This window comes from Salvelinus fontinalis, chromosome 41 (genome assembly GCF_029448725.1).
Source record: "Salvelinus fontinalis isolate EN_2023a chromosome 41, ASM2944872v1, whole genome shotgun sequence".
Taxonomy (NCBI): Eukaryota; Metazoa; Chordata; class Actinopteri; order Salmoniformes; family Salmonidae; genus Salvelinus; species Salvelinus fontinalis.
Genome location: NC_074705.1, coordinates 3,089,964 through 3,111,239, shown reverse-complemented (window position 1 = coordinate 3,111,239; position 21,276 = coordinate 3,089,964). Strand labels below are relative to the sequence as shown.

The following is a 21,276-nucleotide window of genomic DNA, read 5'->3' as shown; positions in this document are numbered from 1 at the left end:
TAGGTTACGCCGTGTCTCGTCCCTCAACAGTAGGTTACACTGTCTCATCCCTCAACAGTAGGTTACACCGTGTCTCGTCCCTCAACAGTAGATTACACCGTGTCTCGTCCCTCAACAGTAGATTACACCGTGTCTCGTCCCTCAACACTAGGTTACACCGTGCCTCGTCCCTCGACACTAGGTTACACCGTGTCTCGTCCCTCGACACTAGGTTACACCGTGTCTCGTCCCTCAACAGTAGGTTACACCGTGTCTCGTCCCTCAACAGTAGGTTACACCGTGTCTCGTCCCTCAACACTAGGTTACACCGTGTCTCGTCCCTCAACACTGGGTTACACCGTGTCTCGTCCCTCAACAGTAGGTTACACCGTGTCTCTTCCCTCGACACTAGGTTACACCGTGTCTCGTCCCTCGACACTAGGTTACACCGTGTCTCGTCCCTTAACACTAGGTTACACCGTGTCTCGTCCCTCAACACTAGGTTACACCGTGCCTCGTCCCTCAACAGTAGGTTACACCGTGTCTCGTCCCTCGACACTAGGTTACACCGTGTCTCGTCCCTCAACAGTAGGTTACACCGTGTCTCGTCCCTCAACAGTAGGTTACACCGTGTCTCGTCCCTCAACACTAGGTTACACTGTGTCTCCTCTTCTCTTGTTAAGGATATATTGACTCCTGTTAGAACTGCTGGAGATGCAAACACAGGAAGGAGGCTTCTGACCACTTCCTGTTACACTTCCTGTCACTGTTTGTTTTGGCCTCTGAGTTGTAGGATACGCTGGACTCATGAGACATTGAAACACTTTAAAACAGCAGGAAAGAAAAGCATTGTAAATCTACAGAATGTTGAAGTTATATTCCCTTTGATGGTTCAGAGTGTGTTTGTTGAGAAGAAGAAGACTGTTCCACTCTTACCGTGTCAGCTCCTCCAGCAGCTGTGTGTGGTCAGGGGGGAAGAACTTCACCACAAAACGAAGGATGGTGTTCTTAGGGCCTTTGGAGATAGAGAGATACGACAGAGAGAGAGAGAGATACGACAGAGAGAGAGACATACAACAGAGAGAGAGAGAGATACGGCAGAGAGAGAGAGATACGGCAGAGAGAGAGAGAGATACGGCAGAGAGAGAGACATACAACAGAGAGAGAGAGAGATACGGCAGAGAGAGAGAGATACGGCAGAGAGAGAGAGATACGGCAGAGAGAGAGAGAGATACGGCAGAGAGAGAGAGATACGGCAGAGAGAGAGAGATACGGCAGAGAGAGAGAGATACGGCAGAGAGAGAGAGATACGACACAGAGATACGACAGAGAGAGAGAGATACGACAGAGAGAGAGAGATACGGCAGAGAGAGAGAGATACGGCAGAGAGAGAGAGATACGGCAGAGAGAGAGAGATACGACACAGAGATACGACAGAGAGAGAGAGAGAGAGAGAGAGAGAGAGAGAGAGAGAGAGAGAGAGAGAGAGAGAGCATCGTCTTACAACTAATGTAGTTAAAAAGGGTTGTCCTCTCAGTACTGTATTCCACTAGTACTATACAGGGTTGTCCTCTCAGTACTGTATTCCACTAGTACTATACAGGGTTGTCCTCTCAGTACTATATTCCACTAGTACTATACAGGGTTGTCCTCTCAGTACTATATTCCACTAGTACTATACAGGGTTGTCCTCTCAGTACTATATTCCACTAGTACTATACAGGGTTGTCCTCTCAGTACTATATTCCACTAGTACTATACAGGGTTGTCCTCTCAGTACTATATTCCACTAGTACTATACAGGGTTGTCCTCTCAGTACTATATTCCACTAGTACTATACAGGGTTGTCCTCTCAGTACTGTATTCCACTAGTACTATACAGGGTTGTCCTCTCAGTACTATATTCCACTAGTACTATACAGGGTTGTCCTCTCAGTACTATATTCCACTAGTACTATACAGGGCTGTCCTCTCAGTACTATATTCCACTAGTACTATACAGGGTTGTCCTCTCAGTACTATATTCCACTAGTACTATACAGGGTTGTCCTCTCAGTACTATATTCCACTAGTACTATACAGGGTCCTCTCAGTACTATATTCCACTAGTACTATACAGGGTTGTCCTCTCAGTACTATATTCCACTAGTACTATACAGGGTTGTCCTCTCAGTACTATATTCCACTAGTACTATACAGGGTTGTCCTCTCAGTACTATATTCCACTAGTACTATACAGGGCTGTCCTCTCAGTACTATATTCCACTAGTACTATACAGGGTTGTCCTCTCAGTACTATATTCCACTAGTACTATACAGGGTTGTCCTCTCAGTACTATATTCCACTAGTACTATACAGGGTTGTCCTCTCAGTACTATATTCCACTAGTACTATAAAGGGTTGTCCTCTCAGTACTATATTCCACTAGTACTATACAGGGCTGTCCTCTCAGTACTATATTCCACTAGTACTATACAGGGTTGTCCTCTCAGTACTATATTCCACTAGTACTATACAGGGTTGTCCTCTCAGTACTATATTCCACTAGTACTATACAGGGTTGTCCTCTCAGTACTATATTCCACTAGTACTATACAGGGTTGTCCTCTCAGTACTATATTCCACTAGTACTATACAGGGTTGTCCTCTCAGTATTATATTCCACTAGTACTATACAGGGTTGTCCTCTCAGTACTATATTCCACTAGTACTATACAGGGTTGTCCTCTCAGTACTATATTCCACTAGTACTATAAAGGGTTGTCCTCTCAGTATTATATTCCACTAGTACTATACAGGGTTGTCCTCTCAGTACTATATTCCACTAGTACTATACAGGGTTGTCCTCTCAGTACTATATTCCACTAGTACTATACAGGGTTGTCCTCTCAGTACTATATTCCACTAGTACTATACAGGGTTGTCCTCTCAGTACTATATTCCACTAGTACTATAAAGGGTTGTCCTCTCAGTACTATATTCCACTAGTACTATACAGGGCTGTCCTCTCAGTACTATATTCCACTAGTACTATACAGGGTTGTCCTCTCAGTACTATATTCCACTAGTACTATACAGGGTTGTCCTCTCAGTACTATATTCCACTAGTACTATACAGGGTTGTCCTCTCAGTACTATATTCCACTAGTACTATACAGGGCTGTCCTCTCAGTACTATATTCCACTAGTACTATACAGGGTTGTCCTCTCAGTATTATATTCCACTAGTACTATACAGGGTTGTCCTCTCAGTACTATATTCCACTAGTACTATACAGGGTTGTCCTCTCAGTACTATATTCCACTAGTACTATAAAGGGTTGTCCTCTCAGTATTATATTCCACTAGTACTATACAGGGTTGTCCTCTCAGTACTATATTCCACTAGTACTATACAGGGTTGTCCTCTCAGTACTATATTCCACTAGTACTATACAGGGCTGTCCTCTCAGTACTATATTCCACTAGTACTATACAGGGTTGTCCTCTCAGTACTATATTCCACTGGTACTATACAGGGCTGTCCTCTAAGTACTATATTCCACTAGTACTATACAGGGTTGTCCTCTCAGTACTATATTCCACTAGTACTATACAGGGTTGTCCTCTCAGTACTATATTCCACTAGTACTATACAGGGCTGTCCTCTCAGTACTATATTCCACTAGTACTATACAGGGTTGTCCTCTCAGTACTATATTCCACTAGTACTATACAGGGCTGTCCTCTCAGTACTGTATTCCACTAGTACTATACAGGGCTGTCCTCTCAGTACTATATTCCACTAGTACTATACAGGGTTGTCCTCTCAGTACTATATTCCACTAGTACTATACAGGGTTGTCCTCTCAGTACTATATTCCACTAGTACTATACAGGGTTGTCCTCTCAGTACTATATTCCACTAGTACTATACAGGGTTGTCCTCTCAGTACTATATTCCACTAGTACTATACAGGGTTGTCCTCTCAGTACTATATTCCACTAGTACTATACAGGGTTGTCCTCTCAGTACTATATTCCACTAGTACTATACAGGGTTGTCCTCTCAGTACTATATTCCACTAGTACTATACAGGGTTGTCCTCTCAGTACTATATTCCACTAGTACTATACAGGGTTGTCCTCTCAGTACTGTATTCCACTAGTACTATACAGGGTTGTCCTCTCAGTACTATATTCCACTAGTACTATACAGGGTTGTCCTCTCAGTACTATATTCCACTAGTACTATACAGGGTTGTCCTCTCAGTACTATATTCCACTAGTACTATACAGGGTTGTCCTCTCAGTACTGTATTCCACTAGTACTATACAGGGTTGTCCTCTCAGTACTATATTCCACTAGTACTATACAGGGCTGTCCTCTCAGTACTGTATTCCACTAGTACTATACAGGGTTGTCCTCTCAGTACTATATTCCACTAGTACTATACAGGGTTGTCCTCTCAGTACTATATTCCACTAGTACTATACAGGGTTGTCCTCAGTACTATATTCCACTAGTACTATACAGGGTTGTCCTCTCAGTACTATATTCCACTAGTACTATACAGGGTTGTCCTCTCAGTACTATATTCCACTAGTACTATACAGGGTTGTCCTCTCAGTACTCACGTCTGATCTGTTTCAGGGTGGGCTTCAGCAGGTCCAACCAGACCTACAGGAAAACCACAAACAACAATACACTTCAGAAACACTTCAGAAACATTTATAAACGGTTTATAAGGCTTTAACCCCTTTAACCCCAGGCTGTATAGAGTCTGACTGCTTTAACCCCTTTAACCCCAGGCTGTATAGAGTCTGACTGCTTTAACCCCAGGCTGTATAGAGTCTGGCTGCTTTATCCCCTTTAACCCCAGGCTGTATAGAGTCTGACTGCTTTAACCCCTTTAACCCCAGGCTGTATAGAGTCTGGCTGCTTTAACCCCTTTAACCCCAGGCTGTATAGAGTCTGGCTGCTTTAACCCCTTTAACCCCAGGCTGTATGGAGTCTGGCTGCTTTAACCCCTTTAACCCCAGGCTGTATGGAGTCTGGCTGCTTTAACCCCAGGCTGTATAGAGTCTGGCTGCTTTAACCCCTTTAACCCCAGGCTGTATAGAGTCTGGCTGCTTTAACCCCTTTAACCCCAGGCTGTATAGAGTCTGGCTGCTTTAACCCCTTTAACCCAAGGCTGTATGGAGTCTGGCTGCTTTAACCCCTTTAACCCCAGGCTGTATGGAGTCTGGCTGCTTTAACCCCAGGCTGTATAGAGTCTGGCTGCTTTAACCCCTTTAACCCCAGGCTGTATAGAGACTGGCTGCTTTAACCCCTTTAACCCCAGGCTGTATAGAGTCTGGCTGCTTTAACCCCTTTAACCCCAGGCTGTATAGAGTCTGGCTGCTTTAACCCCTTTAACCCCAGGCTGTATGGAGTCTGGCTGCTTTAACCCCTTTAACCCCAGGCTGTATGGAGTCTGGCTGCTTTAACCCCTTTAACCCCAGGCTGTATAGAGTCTGGCTGCTTCAACCCCTTTAACCCCAGGCTGTATGGAGTCTGGCTGCTTTAACCCCTTTAACCCCAGGCTGTATAGAGTCTGGCTGCTTCAACCCCTTTAACCCCAGACTGTATAGAGTCTGGCTGCTTTAACCCCTTTAACCCCAGGCTGTATAGAGTCTGGCTGCTTTAACCCCTTTAACCCCAGGCTGTATGGAGTCTGGCTGCTTTAACCCCTTTAACCCCAGGCTGTATAGAGTCTGGCTGCTTTAACCCCTGTAGGTATTGAGAGACACCAGTAGTACTGTCCAGGGGCCAGTATTGAGAGTCACCAGTAGTACTGTCCAGGGGCCAGTATTGAGAGACCAGTAGTACTGTCCAGGGGCCAGTATTGAGAGTCACCAGTAGCACTGTCCAGGGGCCAGTATTGAGAGACACCAGTAGCACTGTCCAGGGGCCAGTATTGAGAGTCACCAGTAGTACTGTCCAGGGGCCAGTATTGAGAGACCAGTAGTACTGTCCAGGGGCCAGTATTGAGAGTCACCAGTAGCACTGTCCAGGGGCCAGTATTAAGAGACACCAGTAGCACTGTCCAGGGGCCAGTATTGAGAGACACCAGTAGTACTGTCCAGGGGCCAGTATTGACAGTCACCAGTAGCACTGTCCAGGGGCCAGTATTAAGAGACACCAGTAGCACTGTCCAGGGGCCAGTATTAAGAGACACCAGTAGCACTGTCCAGGGGCCAGTATTAAGAGACACCAGTAGCACTGTCCAGGGGCCAGTATTAAGAGCCACCAGTAACACTGTCCAGGGGCCAGTATTAAGAGACACCAGTAGCACTGTCCAGGGGCCAGTATTAAGAGACACCAGTAGTACTGTCCAGGGGCCAGTATTAAGAGACACCAGTAGCACTGTCCAGGGGCCAGTATTAAGAGACACCAGTAGCACTGTCCAGGGGCCAGTATTAAGAGACACCAGTAGCACTGTCCAGGGGCCAGTATTGAGAGTCACCAGGAGCACTGTCCAGGGGCAGGTATTGAGAGACACCAGTAGTACTGTCCAGGGGCCAGTATTAAGAGACACCAGTAGCACTGTCCAGGGGCCAGTATTAAGAGCCACCAGTAACACTGTCCAGGGGCCAGTATTAAGAGACACCAGTAGCACTGTCCAGGGGCCAGTATTAAGAGACACCAGTAGTACTGTCCAGGGGCCAGTATTAAGAGACACCAGTAGTACTGTCCAGGGGCCAGTATTGAGAGACACCAGTAGTACTGTCCAGGGGCCAGTATTAAGAGCCACCAGTAGCACTGTCCAGGGGCCAGTATTAAGAGAGACACAAGTAGTACTGTCCAGGGGCCAGTATTAAGAGACACCAGTAGCACTGTCCAGGGGCCATTATTAAGAGACACCAGTAGTACTGTCCAGGGGCCAGTATTAAGAGAGACACCAGTAGTACTGTCCAGGGGCCAGTATTAAGAGACACCAGTAGTACTGTCCAGGGGCCAGTATTAAGAGACACCAGTAGCACTGTCCAGGGGCCAGTATTGAGAGACACCAGTAACACTGTCCAGGGGCCAGTATTGACAGTCACCAGTAGTACTGTCCAGGGGCCAGTACTGAGAGTCACCAATAGTACTGTCCAGGGGCCAGTATTGAGAGTCACCAGTAGCACTGTCCAGGGGCCAGTATTGAGAGACACCAGTAGTACTGTCCAGGGGCCAGTATTAAGAGACACCAGTAGTACTGTCCAGGGGCCAGTATTGAGAGTCATCAGTAGCACTGTCCAGGGGCCAGTATTAAGAGACACGAGTAGCACTGTACAGGGGCCAGTATTAAGAGACACCAGTAACACTGTCCAGGGGCCAGTATTAAGAGACACCAGTAGTACTGTCCAGGGGACAGTATTAAGAGACACCAGTAACACTGTCCAGGGGCCAGTATTGAGAGACACCAGTAGCACTGTCCAGGGGCCAGTATTAAGAAACACCAGTAGCACTGTCTAGGGGCCAGTATTAAGAGACACCAGTAACACTGTCCAGGAGCCAGTATTAAGAGACACCAGTAGCACTGTCCAGGGGCCAGTATTAAGAGACACCAGTAGCACTGTCCAGGGGCCAGTATTAAGAGCCCCCAGTAGCACTGTCCAGGGGCCAGTATTAAGAGCCACCAGTAACACTGTCCAGGGGCCAGTATTAAGAGCCACCAGTAGCACTGTCCAGGGGCCAGTATTAAGAGCCACCAGTAACACTGTCCAGGGGCCAGTATTAAGAGAGACACCAGTAGTACTGTCCAGGGGCCAGTATTAAAGAGACACCAGTAGCACTGTCCAGGGGCCAGTATTAAGAGACACCAGTAGCACTGTCCAGGGGCCAGTATTAAAGAGACACCAGTAGCACTGTCCAGGGGCCAGTATTAAGAGACACCAGTAGCACTGTCCAGGGGCCAGTATTAAAGAGACACCAGTAGCACTGTCCAGGGGCCAGTATTAAAGAGACACCAGTAGCACTGTCCAGGGGCCAGTATTAAGAGACACCAGTAGCACTGTCCAGGGGCCAGTATTAAGAGAGACACCAGTAGTACTGTCCAGGGGCCAGTATTGAGAGTCACCAGTAGCACTGTCCAGGGGCCAGTATTAAAGAGACACCAGTAGCACTGTCCAGGGGCCAGTATTAAAGAGACACCAGTAGCACTGTCCAGGGGCCAGTATTAAGAGAGACACCAGTAGTACTGTCCAGGGGCCAGTATTAAAGAGACACCAGTAGCACTGTCCAGGGGCCAGTATTAAGAGACACCAGTAGCACTGTCCAGGGGCCAGTATTAAAGAGACACCAGTAGCACTGTCCAGGGGCCAGTATTAAAGAGACACCAGTAGCACTGTCCAGGGGCCAGTATTAAAGAGACACCAGTAGCACTGTCCAGGGGCCAGTATTAAAGAGACACCAGTAGCACTGTCCAGGGGCCAGTATTAAGAGACACCAGTAGCACTGTCCAGGGGCCAGTATTAAGAGAGACACCAGTAGTACTGTCCAGGGGCCAGTATTAAAGAGACACCAGTAGCACTGTCCAGGGGCCAGTATTAAAGAGACACCAGTAGCACTGTCCAGGGGCCAGTATTAAAGAGACACCAGTAGCACTGTCAAGGGGCCAGTATTAAGAGACACCAGTAGTACTGTCCAGGGGCCAGTATTAAGAGACACCAGTAGTACTGTCCAGGGGCCAGTATTAAGAGACACCAGTAGTACTGTTCAGGGGCCAGTATTAAGAGACACCAGTAGTACTGTCCAGGGGCCAGTATTAAGAGACACGAGTAGTACTGTCCAGGGGCCAGTATTAAGAGACACCAGTAGTACTGTCCAGGGGCCAGTATTGAGAGACACCAGTAGTACTGTCCAGGGGCCAGTATTAAAGAGACACCAGTAGCACTGTCCAGGGGCCAGTATTGAGAGTCACCAGTAGCACTGCCCAGGGGCCAGTATTGAGAGACACCAGTAGCACTGTCCAGGGGCCAGTATATAGAGACACCAGTAGTACTGTCCAGGGGCCAGTATTAAGAGACACCAGTAACACTGTCCAGGGGCCAGTATTAAGAGACACCAGTAGCACTGTCCAGGGGCCAGTATTAAGAGACACCAGTAGCACTGTCCAGGGGCCAGTATTAAGAGACACCAGTAACACTGTCCAGGGGCCAGTATTAAGAGAAACCAGTAACACTGTTCAGGGGCCAGTATTAAGAGACACGAGTAGCACTGTCCAGGGGCCAGTATTAAGAGACACCAGTAGTACTGTCCAGGGGCCAGTATTAAGAGACACCAGTAACACTGTCCATGGGCCAGTATTGAGAGACACCAGTAGCACTGTCCATGGGCCAGTATTGAGAGACACCAGTAGCACTGTCCAGGGGCCAGTATTAAGAGACACCAGTAGCACTGTCCAGGGGCCAGTATTAAGAGACACCAGTAGCACTGTCCAGGGGCCAGTATTAAGAGACACCAGTAACACTGTCCAGGGGCCAGTATTAAGAGACACCAGTAGTACTGTCCAGGGGACAGTAGCACTGTCCAGGGGCCAGTAGCACTGTCCAGGGGCCAGTATTAAGAGACACGAGTAGCACTGTCCAGGGGCCAGTATTAAGAGACACCAGTAGTACTGTCCAGGCGCCAGTATTGAGAGACACCAGTAGTACTGTCCAGGCGCCAGTATTGAGAGACACCAGTAGTACTGTCCAGAGGCCAGTATTAAGAGACACCAGTAGCACTGTCCAGGGGCCAGTATTAAGAGACACCAGTAACACTGTCCAGGGGCCAGTATTAAGAGACACCAGTAACACTGTCCAGGGGCCAGTATTAAGAGACACCAGTAGCACTGTCTAGGGGCCAGTATTAAGAGACACCAGTAACACTGTCCAGGGGCCAGTATTAAGAGACACCAGTAGCACTGTCCAGGGGCCAGTATTAAGAGACACCAGTAACACTGTCCAGGGGGCAGTATTAAGAGCCACCAGTAGCACTGTCCAGGGGCCAGTATTAAAGAGACACCAGTAGCACTGTCCATGGGCCAGTATTAAGAGACACCAGTAGTACTGTCCAGGGGCCAGTATTAAGAGACACCAGTAGTACTGTCCAGGGGCCAGTATTAAGAGACACCAGTAGCACTGTCCAGGGGCCAGTATTAAAGAGACACCAGTAGCACTGTCCAGGGGCCAGTATTAAGAGACACCAGTAGCACTGTCCAGGGGCCAGTATTAAGAGACACCAGTAGCACTGTCCAGGGGCCAGTATTAAGAGACACCAGTAACACTGTCCAGGGGCCAGTATTAAGAGAGACACCAGTAGTACTGTCCAGGGGCCAGTATTAAAGAGACACCAGTAGCACTGTCCAGGGGCCAGTATTAAAGAGACACCAGTAGCACTGTCCAGGGGCCAGTATTAAGAGACACCAGTACCACTGTCCAGGGGCCAGCATTAAGAGACACCAGTAGTACTGTCCAGGGGCCAGTATTAAGAGAGACACCAGTAGTACTGTCCAGGGGCCAGTATTAAGAGAGACACCAGTAGTACTGTCCAGGGGCCAGTATTAAAGAGACACCAGTAGCACTGTCCAGGGGCCAGTATTAAAGAGACACCAGTAGCACTGTCCAGGGGCCAGTATTGAGAGACACCAGTAGTACTGTCCAGGGGCCAGCATTAAGAGACACCAGTAACACTGTCCAGGGGCCAGTATTGAGAGACACCAGTAGTACTGTCCAGGGGCCAGTATTAAAGAGACACCAGTAGTACTGTCCAGGGGCCAGTATTAAAGAGACACCAGTAGTACTGTCCAGGGGCCAGTATTAAGAGACACCAGTAGTACTGTCCAGGGGCCAGTATTGAGAGACACCAGTAGTACTGTCCAGGGGCCAGTATTAAAGAGACACCAGTAGTACTGTCCAGGGGCCAGTATTAAGAGACACGAGTAGCACTGTCCAGGGGCCAGTATTAAGAGACACCAGTAGCACTGTCCAGGGGCCAGTATTAAAGAGACACCAGTAGCACTGTCAAGGGGCCAGTATTGAGAGACACCAGTAGTACTGTCCAGGGGCCAGTATTAAAGAGACACCAGTAGCACTGTCCAGGGGCCAGTATTGAGAGTCACCAGTAGCACTGTCCAGGGGCCAGTATTAAGAGACACCAGTAGCACTGTCCAGGGGCCAGTATTGAGAGTCACCAGTAGCACTGTCCAGGGGCCAGTATTGAGAGACACCAGTAGCACTGTCCAGGGGCCAGTATTGAGAGACACCAGTAGTACTGTCCAGGTGCCAGTATTAAGAGACACCAGTAACACTGTCCAGGGGCCAGTATTAAGAGACACCAGTAACACTGTCCAGGGGCCAGTATATAGAGACACCAGTAGTACTGTCCAGGGGCCAATATTAAGAGACACCAGTAACACTGTCCAGGGGCCAGTATTAAGAGACACCAGTGGCACTGTCCATGGGCCAGTATTAAGAGACACCAGTAGCACTGTCCAGGGGCCAGTATTAAGAGACACCAGTAACACTATCCAGGGGCCAGTATTAAGAGACACCAGTAACACTGTCCAGGGGCCAGTATTAAGAGACACGAGTAGCACTGTCCAGGGGCCAGTATTAAGAGACACCAGTAGTACTGTCCAGGGGCCAGTATTAAGAGACACCAGTAACACTGTCCATGGGCCAGTATTGAGAGACACCAGTAGCACTGTCCAGGGGCCAGTATTAAGAGACACCAGTAGCACTGTCCAGGGGCCAGTATTAAGAGACACCAGTAGCACTGTCCAGGGGCCAGTATTAAGAGACACCCGTAACACTGTCCAGGGGCCAGTATTAAGAGACACCAGTAACACTGTCCAGGGGCCAGTATTAAGAGACACCAGTAACACTGTCCAGGGGCCAGTATTAAGAGACACCAGTAGTACTGTCCAGGGGCCAGTATTAAGAGACACCAGTAGTACTGTCCAGGGGACAGTATTAAGAGTCAAAAGTACTACTGTCCAGGGGCCAGTATTAAGAGACACCAGTAGCACTGTCCAGGGGCCAGTATTAAGAGACACCAGTAACACTGTCCAGGGGCCAGTATTAAGAGACACCAGTAACACTGTCCAGGGGCCAGTATTGAGAGACACCAGTAGTACTGTCCAGGGGCCAGTATTAAGAGACACCAGTAACACTGTCCAGGGGCCAGTATTAAGAGACACCAGTAACACTGTCCAGGGGCCAGTATTGAGAGACACCAGTAGCACTGTCCAGGGTCCAGTATTGAGAGACACCAGTAGCACTGTCCAGGGGCCAGTATTAAGAGACACCAGTAACACTGTCCAGGGGCCAGTATTGACAGTCACCAGTAGTACTGTCCAGGGGCCAGTATTAAGAGACACCAGTAGTACTGTCCAGGGGCCAGTATTGAGAGTCACCAGTAGCACTGTCCAGGGGCCAGTATTAAGAGACACCAGTAGCACTGTCCAGGGGCCAGTATTAAGAGACACCAGTAGTACTGTCCAGGGGCCAGTATTAAGAGACACCAGTAGCACTGTCCAGGGGCCAGTATTGACAGTCACCAGTAGTACTGTCCAGGGGCCAGTATTAAGAGACACCAGTAGTACTGTCCAGGGGCCAGTATTGAGAGTCACCAGTAGCACTGTCCAGGGGCCAGTATTAAGAGACACCAGTAGCACTGTCCAGGGGCCAGTATTAAGAGACACCAGTAGTACTGTCCAGGGGCCAGTATTAAGAGACACCAGTAGCACTGTCCAGGGGCCAGTATTGACAGACACCAGTAGTACTGTCCAGGGGCCAGTATTAAGAGACACCAGTAGTACTGTCCAGGGGCCAGTATTGACAGACACCAGTAGTACTGTCCAGGGGCCAGTATTAAGAGACACCAGTAGTACTGTCCAGGGGCCAGTATTAAGAGACACCAGTAGCACTGTCCAGGGGCCAGTATTAAGAGACACCAGTAGTACTGTCCAGGGGCCAGTATTAAGAGAGTGCAACATCCATGATTTAAAACAGACAGAAAAGTAGGCATGTCATAAGGCTCTGGGCAGAGGTAGTGAGGTAGAGTACAGGGCTCCGTTTGGGACACATCATAGTGTATAAAGAACTTCTGTCTCACCATCATCCTCCTGGGGTTCTGGTACTGTAGACCGAAGTAGTCTCTTTCAGCCAGGTTCAGATGGACACACACCAGGTCAAACAGAGCCTTGGCTGGGGCACGTTGCTGTAGAGAGAGAGAGAGAGCAGGACACACACCAGGTCAAACAGAGCCTTGGCTGGGGCACGTTGCTGTAGAGAGAGAGAGAGCAGGACACACACCAGGTCAAACAGAGCCTTGGCTGGGGCACGTTGCTGTAGAGAGAGAGAGAGAGCAGGACACACACCAGGTCAAACAGAGCCTTGGCTGGGGCACGTTGCTGTGGAGAGAGAGAGAGCAGGACACACACCAGGTCAAACAGAGCCTTGGCTGGGGCACGTTGCTGTAGAGAGAGAGAGAGCAGGACACACACCAGGTCAAACAGAGCCTTGGCTGGGGCACGTTGCTGTGGAGAGAGAGAGAGCAGGACACACACCAGGTCAAACAGAGCCTTGGCTGGGGCACGTTGCTGTAGAGAGAGAGAGCAGGACACACACCAGGTCAAACAGAGCCTTGGCTGGGGCACGTTGCTGTAGAGAGAGAGAGAGCAGGACACACACCAGGTCAAACAGAGCCTTGGCTGGGGCACGTTGCTGTGGAGAGAGAGAGAGCAGGACACACACCAGGTCAAACAGAGCCTTGGCTGGGGCACGTTGCTGTGGAGAGAGAGCAGGACACACACCAGGTCAAACAGAGCCTTGGCTGGGGCACGTTGCTGTGGAGAGAGAGAGAGCAGGACACACACCAGGTCAAACAGAGCCTTGGCTGGGGCACGTTGCTGTGGAGAGAGAGAGAGAGCAGGACACACACCAGGTCAAACAGAGCCTTGGCTGGGGCACGTTGCTGTAGAGAGAGAGAGCAGGACACACACCAGGTCAAACAGAGCCTTGGCTGGGGCACGTTGCTGTGGAGAGAGAGAGAGCAGGACACACACCAGGTCAAACAGAGCCTTGGCTGGGGCACGTTGCTGTGGAGAGAGAGAGAGCAGGACACACACCAGGTCAAACAGAGCCTTGGCTGGGGCACGTTGCTGTAGAGAGAGAGAGAGAGCAGGACACACACCAGGTCAAACAGAGCCTTGGCTGGGGCACGTTGCTGTAGAGAGAGAGAGAGCAGGACACACACCAGGTCAAACAGAGCCTTGGCTGGGGCACGTTGCTGTGGAGAGAGAGAGCAGGACACACACCAGGTCAAACAGAGCCTTGGCTGGGGCACGTTGCTGTGGAGAGAGAGCAGGACACACACCAGGTCAAACAGAGCCTTGGCTGGGGCACGTTGCTGTGGAGAGAGAGAGAGCAGGACACACACCAGGTCAAACAGCGCCTTGGCTGGGGCACGTTGCTGTGGAGAGAGAGAGAGCAGGACACACACCAGGTCAAACAGAGCCTTGGCTGGGGCACGTTGCTGTGGAGAGAGAGAGAGCAGGACACACACCAGGTCAAACAGAGCCTTGGCTGGGGCACGTTGCTGTAGAGAGAGAGAGAGCAGGACACACACCAGGTCAAACAGAGCCTTGGCTGGGGCACGTTGCTGTAGAGAGAGAGAGCAGGACACACACCAGGTCAAACAGCGCCTTGGCTGGGGCACGTTGCTGTAGAGAGAGAGAGAGCAGGACACACACCAGGTCAAACAGAGCCTTGGCTGGGGCACGTTGCTGTAGAGAGAGAGAGAGCAGGACACACACCAGGTCAAACAGAGCCTTGGCTGGGGCACGTTGCTGTAGAGAGAGAGAGAGCAGGACACACACCAGGTCAAACAGCGCCTTGGCTGGGGCACGTTGCTGTGGAGAGAGAGAGAGCAGGACACACACCAGGTTACACACTGAATTTTTTACATTTTATTTGACCTTTATTTAACCAGGCAAGTCAGTTAATTAAGAACAAATTCTTATTTTTAATGACAGCCAGATGGTTAACTGTCTTGTTCAGGGGCAGAATGACAGATTTTTACCTTGTCAGCTTGGGGATTCGATCTTGCAACCTTTCAGAAACAAGTCCAACGCTCTAACCTCTAGGCTACCTGCTAACCCCAACAGCCAAGAGAATGTGAAGGATTGATCCTCCAGTGTTAAAGCATTGGTATCAGAGCCTGGGGACTTTGGACCTCATTGGTATCAGAGCCTGGGAACTATGGACCTCATTGGTATCAGAGCCTGGTGACTTTGGACCTCATTGGTATCAGAGCCTGGGAACTATGGACCTCATTGGTATCAGAGCCTGGGAACTATGGACCTCATTGGTACCAGACTGGGAACTATGGACCTCATTGGTACCAGACTGGGAACTATGGACCTCATTGGTATCAGAGCCTGGGGACTATAGACCTCATTGGTATCAGACTGGGGACTATAGACCTCATTGGTATCAGAGCCTGGTAACTATAGACCTCATTGGTATCAGAGCCTGGGGACTATGGACCTCATTGGTATCAGAGCCTGGGAACTATGGACCTCATTGGTATCAGAGCCTGGGAACTATGGACCTCATTGGTATCAGAGCCTGGGAACTATGGACCTCATTGGTATCAGAGCCTGGGAACTATGGACCTCATTGGTATCAGATCCTGGGGACTATGGACCTCATTGGTATCAGAGCCTGGGAACTATGGACCTCATTGGTACCAGACTGGGAACTATGGACCTCATTGGTACCAGACTGGGAACTATGGACCTCATTGGTATCAGAGCCTGGTAACTATGGACCTCATTGGTATCAGAGCCTGGGGACTATGGACCTCATTGGTATCAGACTGGGAACTATGGACCTCATTTGTATCAGAGCCTGGGAACTATGGACCTCATTGGTATCAGAGCCTGGTAACTATGGACCTCATTGGTATCAGACTGGGAACTATGGACCTCATTGGTATCAGAGCCTGGGAACTATGGACCTCATTGGTATCAGAGCCTGGGAACTATAGACCCCATTGGTATCAGAGCCTGGTAACTATGGACCTCATTGGTATCAGAGCCTGGGGACTATGGACCTCATTGGTATCAGACTGGGAACTATGGACCTCATTGGTACCAGACTGGGAACTATGGACCTCATTGGTATCAGAGCCTGGGAACTATGGACCTCATTGGTATCAGAGCCTGGGGACTATGGACCTCATTGGTATCAGACTGGTAACTATGGACCTCATTGGTACCAGACTGGTAACTATGGACCTCATTGGTATCAGAGCCTGGGAACTATGGACCTCATTGGTATCAGAGCCTGGGAACTATGGACCTCATTGGTATCAGAGCCTGGGAACTATGGACCTCATTGGTATCAGAGCCTGGGAACTATGGACCTCATTGGTATCAGAGCCTGGGGACTATGGACCTCATTGGTATCAGAGCCTGGGAACTATGGACCTCATTGGTATCAGACTGGTAACTATGGACCTCATTGGTATCAGACTGGGGACTATGGACCTCATTGGTATCAGGGCCTGGGAACTATAGACCTCATTGGTATCAGAGCCTGGGAACTATGGACCTCATTGGTATCAGAGCCTGGGAACTATGGACCTCATTGGTATCAGAGCCTGGGAACTATAGACCTCATTGGTATCAGAGCCTGGGAACTATAGACCTCATTGGTATCAGAGCCTGGGGACTATAGACCTCATTGGTATCAGAGCCTGGGGACTATAGACCTCATTGGTATCAGAGCCTGGGAACTATGGACCTCATTGGTATCAGAGCCTGGGAACTATGGACCTCATTGGTATCAGAGCCTGGGAACTATGGACCTCATTGGTATCAGAGCCTGGGAACTATGGACCTCATTGGTATCAGAGCCTGGGGACTATGGACCTCATTGGTACCAGACTGGGAACTATGGACCTCATTGGTATCAGAACCTGGGAACTATGGACCTCATTGGTACCAGACTGGGAACTATGGACCTCATTGGTATCAGAGCCTGGGAACTATAGACCTCATTGGTACCAGACTGGGAACTATGGACCTCATTGGTATGTGGTCCCGTGTGGCTCAGTTGGTAGAGCATGGCGCTTGCAACGCCAGAGTTGTGGGTTCAATTCCCACGGGGGGACCAGGATGAATATGTATGAACTTTCCAATTTGTAAGTCGCTCTGGATAAGAGCGTCTGCTAAATGACTTAAATGTAAATGTATTGGTATCAGAGCCTAGGAACTATGGACCTCATTGGTATCAGAGACTGGGAACTATAGACCTCATTGGTATCAGAGCCTGGGAACTATGGACCTCATTGGTATCAGACTGGGAACTATGGACCTCATTGGTATCAGAGCCTGGGGACAATGGACCTCATTGGTATCAGAGCCTGGGAACTATGGACCTCATTGGTATCACAGACTGGGAACTATAGACCTCATTGGTATCAGAGCCTGGGAACTATGGACCTCATTGGTATCAGAGCCTGGGAACTATAGACCTCATTGGTATCAGACTGGGAACTATGGACCTCATTGGTATCAGAGCCTGGGAACTATGGACCTCATTGGTATCAGAGCCTGGGAACTATAGACCCCATTGGTATCAGAGCCTGGGAACCATGGACCTCATTGGTATCAGAGCCTGGGAACTATGGACCTCATTGGTATCAGAGCCTGGGAACTATGGACCTCATTGGTATCAGAGCCTGGGAACTATGGACCTCATTGGTATCAGAGCCTGGGGACTATGGACCTCATTGGTATCAGAGCCTGGGGACTATGGACCTCATTGGTACCAGACTGGGGACTATGGACCTCATTGGTATCAGAGCCTGGGAACTATGGACCTCATTGGTATCAGAGCCTGGGAACTATGGACCTCATTGGTATCAGAGCCTTGGAACTATGGACCTCATTGGTACCAGAGCCTGGGAACTATGGACCTCATTGGTATCAGAGCCTGGTAACTATAGACCTCATTGGTATCAGAGCCTGGGAACTATAGACCCCATTGGTATCAGAGCCTGGGAACTATGGACCTCATTGGTACCAGACTGGGAACTATGGACCTCATTGGTATCAGAGGCTGGGAACGATAGACCCCATTGGTATCAGAGCCTGGGAACTATGGACCTCATTGGTATCAGAGCCTGGGAACTATGGACCTCATTGGTATCAGAGCCTGGGAACTATGGACCTCATTGGTATCAGAGCCTGGGAACTATAGACCTCATTGGTATCAGAGCCTGGGAACTATGGACCTCATTGGTATCAGATCCTGGGGACTATGGACCTCATTGGTATCAGAGCCTGGAAACTATGGACCTCATTGGTACCAGAGCCTGGGAACTATAGACCTCATTGGTATCAGAGCCTGGGAACTATGGACCTCATTGGTATCAGACTGGGAACTATGGACCTCATTGGTATCAGAGCCTGGGGACAATGGACCTCATTGGTATCAGAGCCTGGGAACTATGGACCTCATTGGTATCAGAGACTGGGAACTATAGACCTCATTGGTATCAGAGCCTGGGAACTATGGACCTCATTGGTATCAGAGCCTGGGAACTATAGACCTCATTGGTATCAGACTGGGAACTATGGACCTCATTGGTATCAGAGCCTGGGAACTATGGACCTCATTGGTATCAGAGCCTGGGAACTATAGACCCCATTGGTATCAGAGCCTGGGAACCATGGACCTCATTGGTATCAGAGCCTGGGAACTATGGACCTCATTGGTATCAGAGCCTGGGAACTATGGACCTCATTGGTATCAGAGCCTGGGAACTATGGACCTCATTGGTATCAGAGTCTGGGAACTATGGACCTCATTGGTATCAGAGCCTGGGGACTATGGACCTCATTGGTACCAGACTGGGGACTATGGACCTCATTGGTATCAGAGCCTGGGAACTATGGACCTCATTGGTATCAGAGCCTGGGAACTATGGACCTCATTGGTATCAGAGCCTTGGAACTATGGACCTCATTGGTACCAGAGCCTGGGAACTATGGACCTCATTGGTATCAGAGCCTGGTAACTATAGACCTCATTGGTATCAGAGCCTGGGAACTATAGACCCCATTGGTATCAGAGCCTGGGAACTATGGACCTCATTGGTACCAGACTGGGAACTATGGACCTCATTGATATCAGAGGCTGGGAACGATAGACCCCATTGGTATCAGAGCCTGGGAACTATGGACCTCATTGGTATCAGAGCCTGGGAACTATGGACCTCATTGGTATCAGAGCCTGGGAACTATGGACCTCATTGGTATCAGAGCCTGGGAACTATAGACCTCATTGGTATCAGAGCCTGGGAACTATGGACCTCATTGGTATCAGATCCTGGGGACTATGGACCTCATTGGTATCAGAGCCTGGAAACTATGGACCTCATTGGTACCAGAGCCTGGGAACTATAGACCTCATTGGTATCAGAGCCTGGGAACTATGGACCTCATTGGTTTCAGACTGGGAACTATGGACCTCATTGGTATCAGAGCCTGGGAACTATGGACCTCATTGGTATCAGAGCCTGGGAACTATGGACCTCATTGGTATCAGAGCCTGGGAACTATGGGCCTCATTGGTATCAGAGACTGGGAACTATGGACCTCATTGGTATCAGAGACTGGGAACTATGGACCTCATTGGTATCAGAGCCTGGGAACTATGGACCTCATTGGTATCAGAGTCTGGGGACAATGGATCACATTGGTATCAGAGTCTGGGGACTATGGACCTCATTGGTATCAGACTGGGAACTATGGACCTCATTGGTATCAGAGCCTGGGAACAATGGACCTCATTGGTATCAGAGCCTGGGAACTATAGACATCATTGGTATCAGAGCCTGGGAACTATGGACCTCATTGGTATCAGAGCCTGGGAACTATAGACCTCATTGGTACCAGAGCCTGGGAACTATGGACCTCATTGGTATCAGAGCCTGGGAACTATAGACCTCATTGGTATCAGAGCCTGGGGACTATGGACCTCATTGGTATCAGAGCCTGGGAACTATGGACCTCATTGGTATCAGACTGGGAACTATGGACCTCATTGGTATCAGACTGGGAACTATGGACCTCATTGGTATCAGAGCCTGGGAACTATGGACCTCATTGGTATCAGAGCCTGGGAACTATGGACCTCATTGGTATCAGACTGGGAACTATGGACCTCATTGGTATCAGAGCCTGGGAACTATGGACCTCATTGGTATCAGAGCCTGGGAACTATGGACCTCATTGGTATCAGAGCCTGGGAACTATGGACCTCATTGGTATCAGAGCCTGGGAACTATGGACCTCATTGGTATCAGAGCCTGGGGACTATAGACCTCATTGGTATCAGAGCCTGGGAACTATGGACCTCATTGGTACCAGAGCCTGGTAACTATGGACCTCATTGGTATCAGAGCCTGGGAACTATGGACCTCATTGGTATCAGAGCCTGGGAACTATGGACCTCATTGGTATCAGAGCCTGGGAACTATGGACCTCATTGGTATCAGAGCCTGGGAACTATGGACCTCATTGGTATCAGACTGGGAACTATAGACCTCATTGGTATCAGAGCCTGGGAACTATGGACCTCATTGGTATCAGAGCCTGGGAACTATGGACCTCATTGGTATCAGACTGGTAACTATGGACCTCATTGGTACCAGAGCCTGGTAACTATGGACCTCATTGGTACCAGACCCTGGGAACTATGGACCTCATTAGTATCAGAGCCTGGGAACTATGGACCTCATTGGTATCAGACTGGTAACTATGGACCTCATTGGTATCAGACTGGTAACTATGGACCTCATTGGTATCAGACTGGTAACTATGGACCTCATTGGTATCAGAGCCTGGGAACTATGGACCTCATTGGTATCAGAGCCTGGGAACTATGGACCTCATTGGTATCAGAGCCTGGGAACTATGGACCTCATTGGTATCAGAGCCTGGGAACTATGGACCTCATTGGTATCAGAGCCTGGGAACTATGGACCTCATTGGTATCAGAGCCTGGGGACTATGGACCTCATTGGTTTCAGACTGGGAACTATGGACCTCATTGGTATCAGAGCCTGGGGACTATGGACCTCATTGGTTTCAGCCTGGGAACTATGGACCTCATTGGTATCAGAGCCTGGGAACTATGGACCTCATTGATATCAGAGCCTGGGGACTATAGACCTCATTGGTATCAGAGCCTGGGAACTATGGACCTCATTGGTATCAGAGCCTGGGGA

The 21,276-nt window shown here is 49.4% G+C and overlaps 1 protein-coding gene across 5 annotated transcripts in view; it reads right to left on the bottom strand.

Moving 5' to 3' along the window:
- The window catches only part of LOC129840540 (FERM, ARHGEF and pleckstrin domain-containing protein 1-like), a 181,541-nt gene that overhangs the window by 121,673 nt on the left and 38,592 nt on the right, over nt 1–21,276 (bottom strand). For all 5 annotated transcript variants that reach the window (XM_055908476.1, XM_055908477.1, XM_055908479.1 and 2 more), the window contains exons 3-5: nt 13,087–13,191; nt 4,599–4,641; nt 916–994 (exon numbers count right to left, since the gene is read on the bottom strand). In XM_055908476.1, coding sequence (XP_055764451.1) covers nt 916–994; nt 4,599–4,641; nt 13,087–13,191 — 227 coding nt within the window. The remainder of the gene's footprint in view (nt 1–915; nt 995–4,598; nt 4,642–13,086; nt 13,192–21,276) is intronic.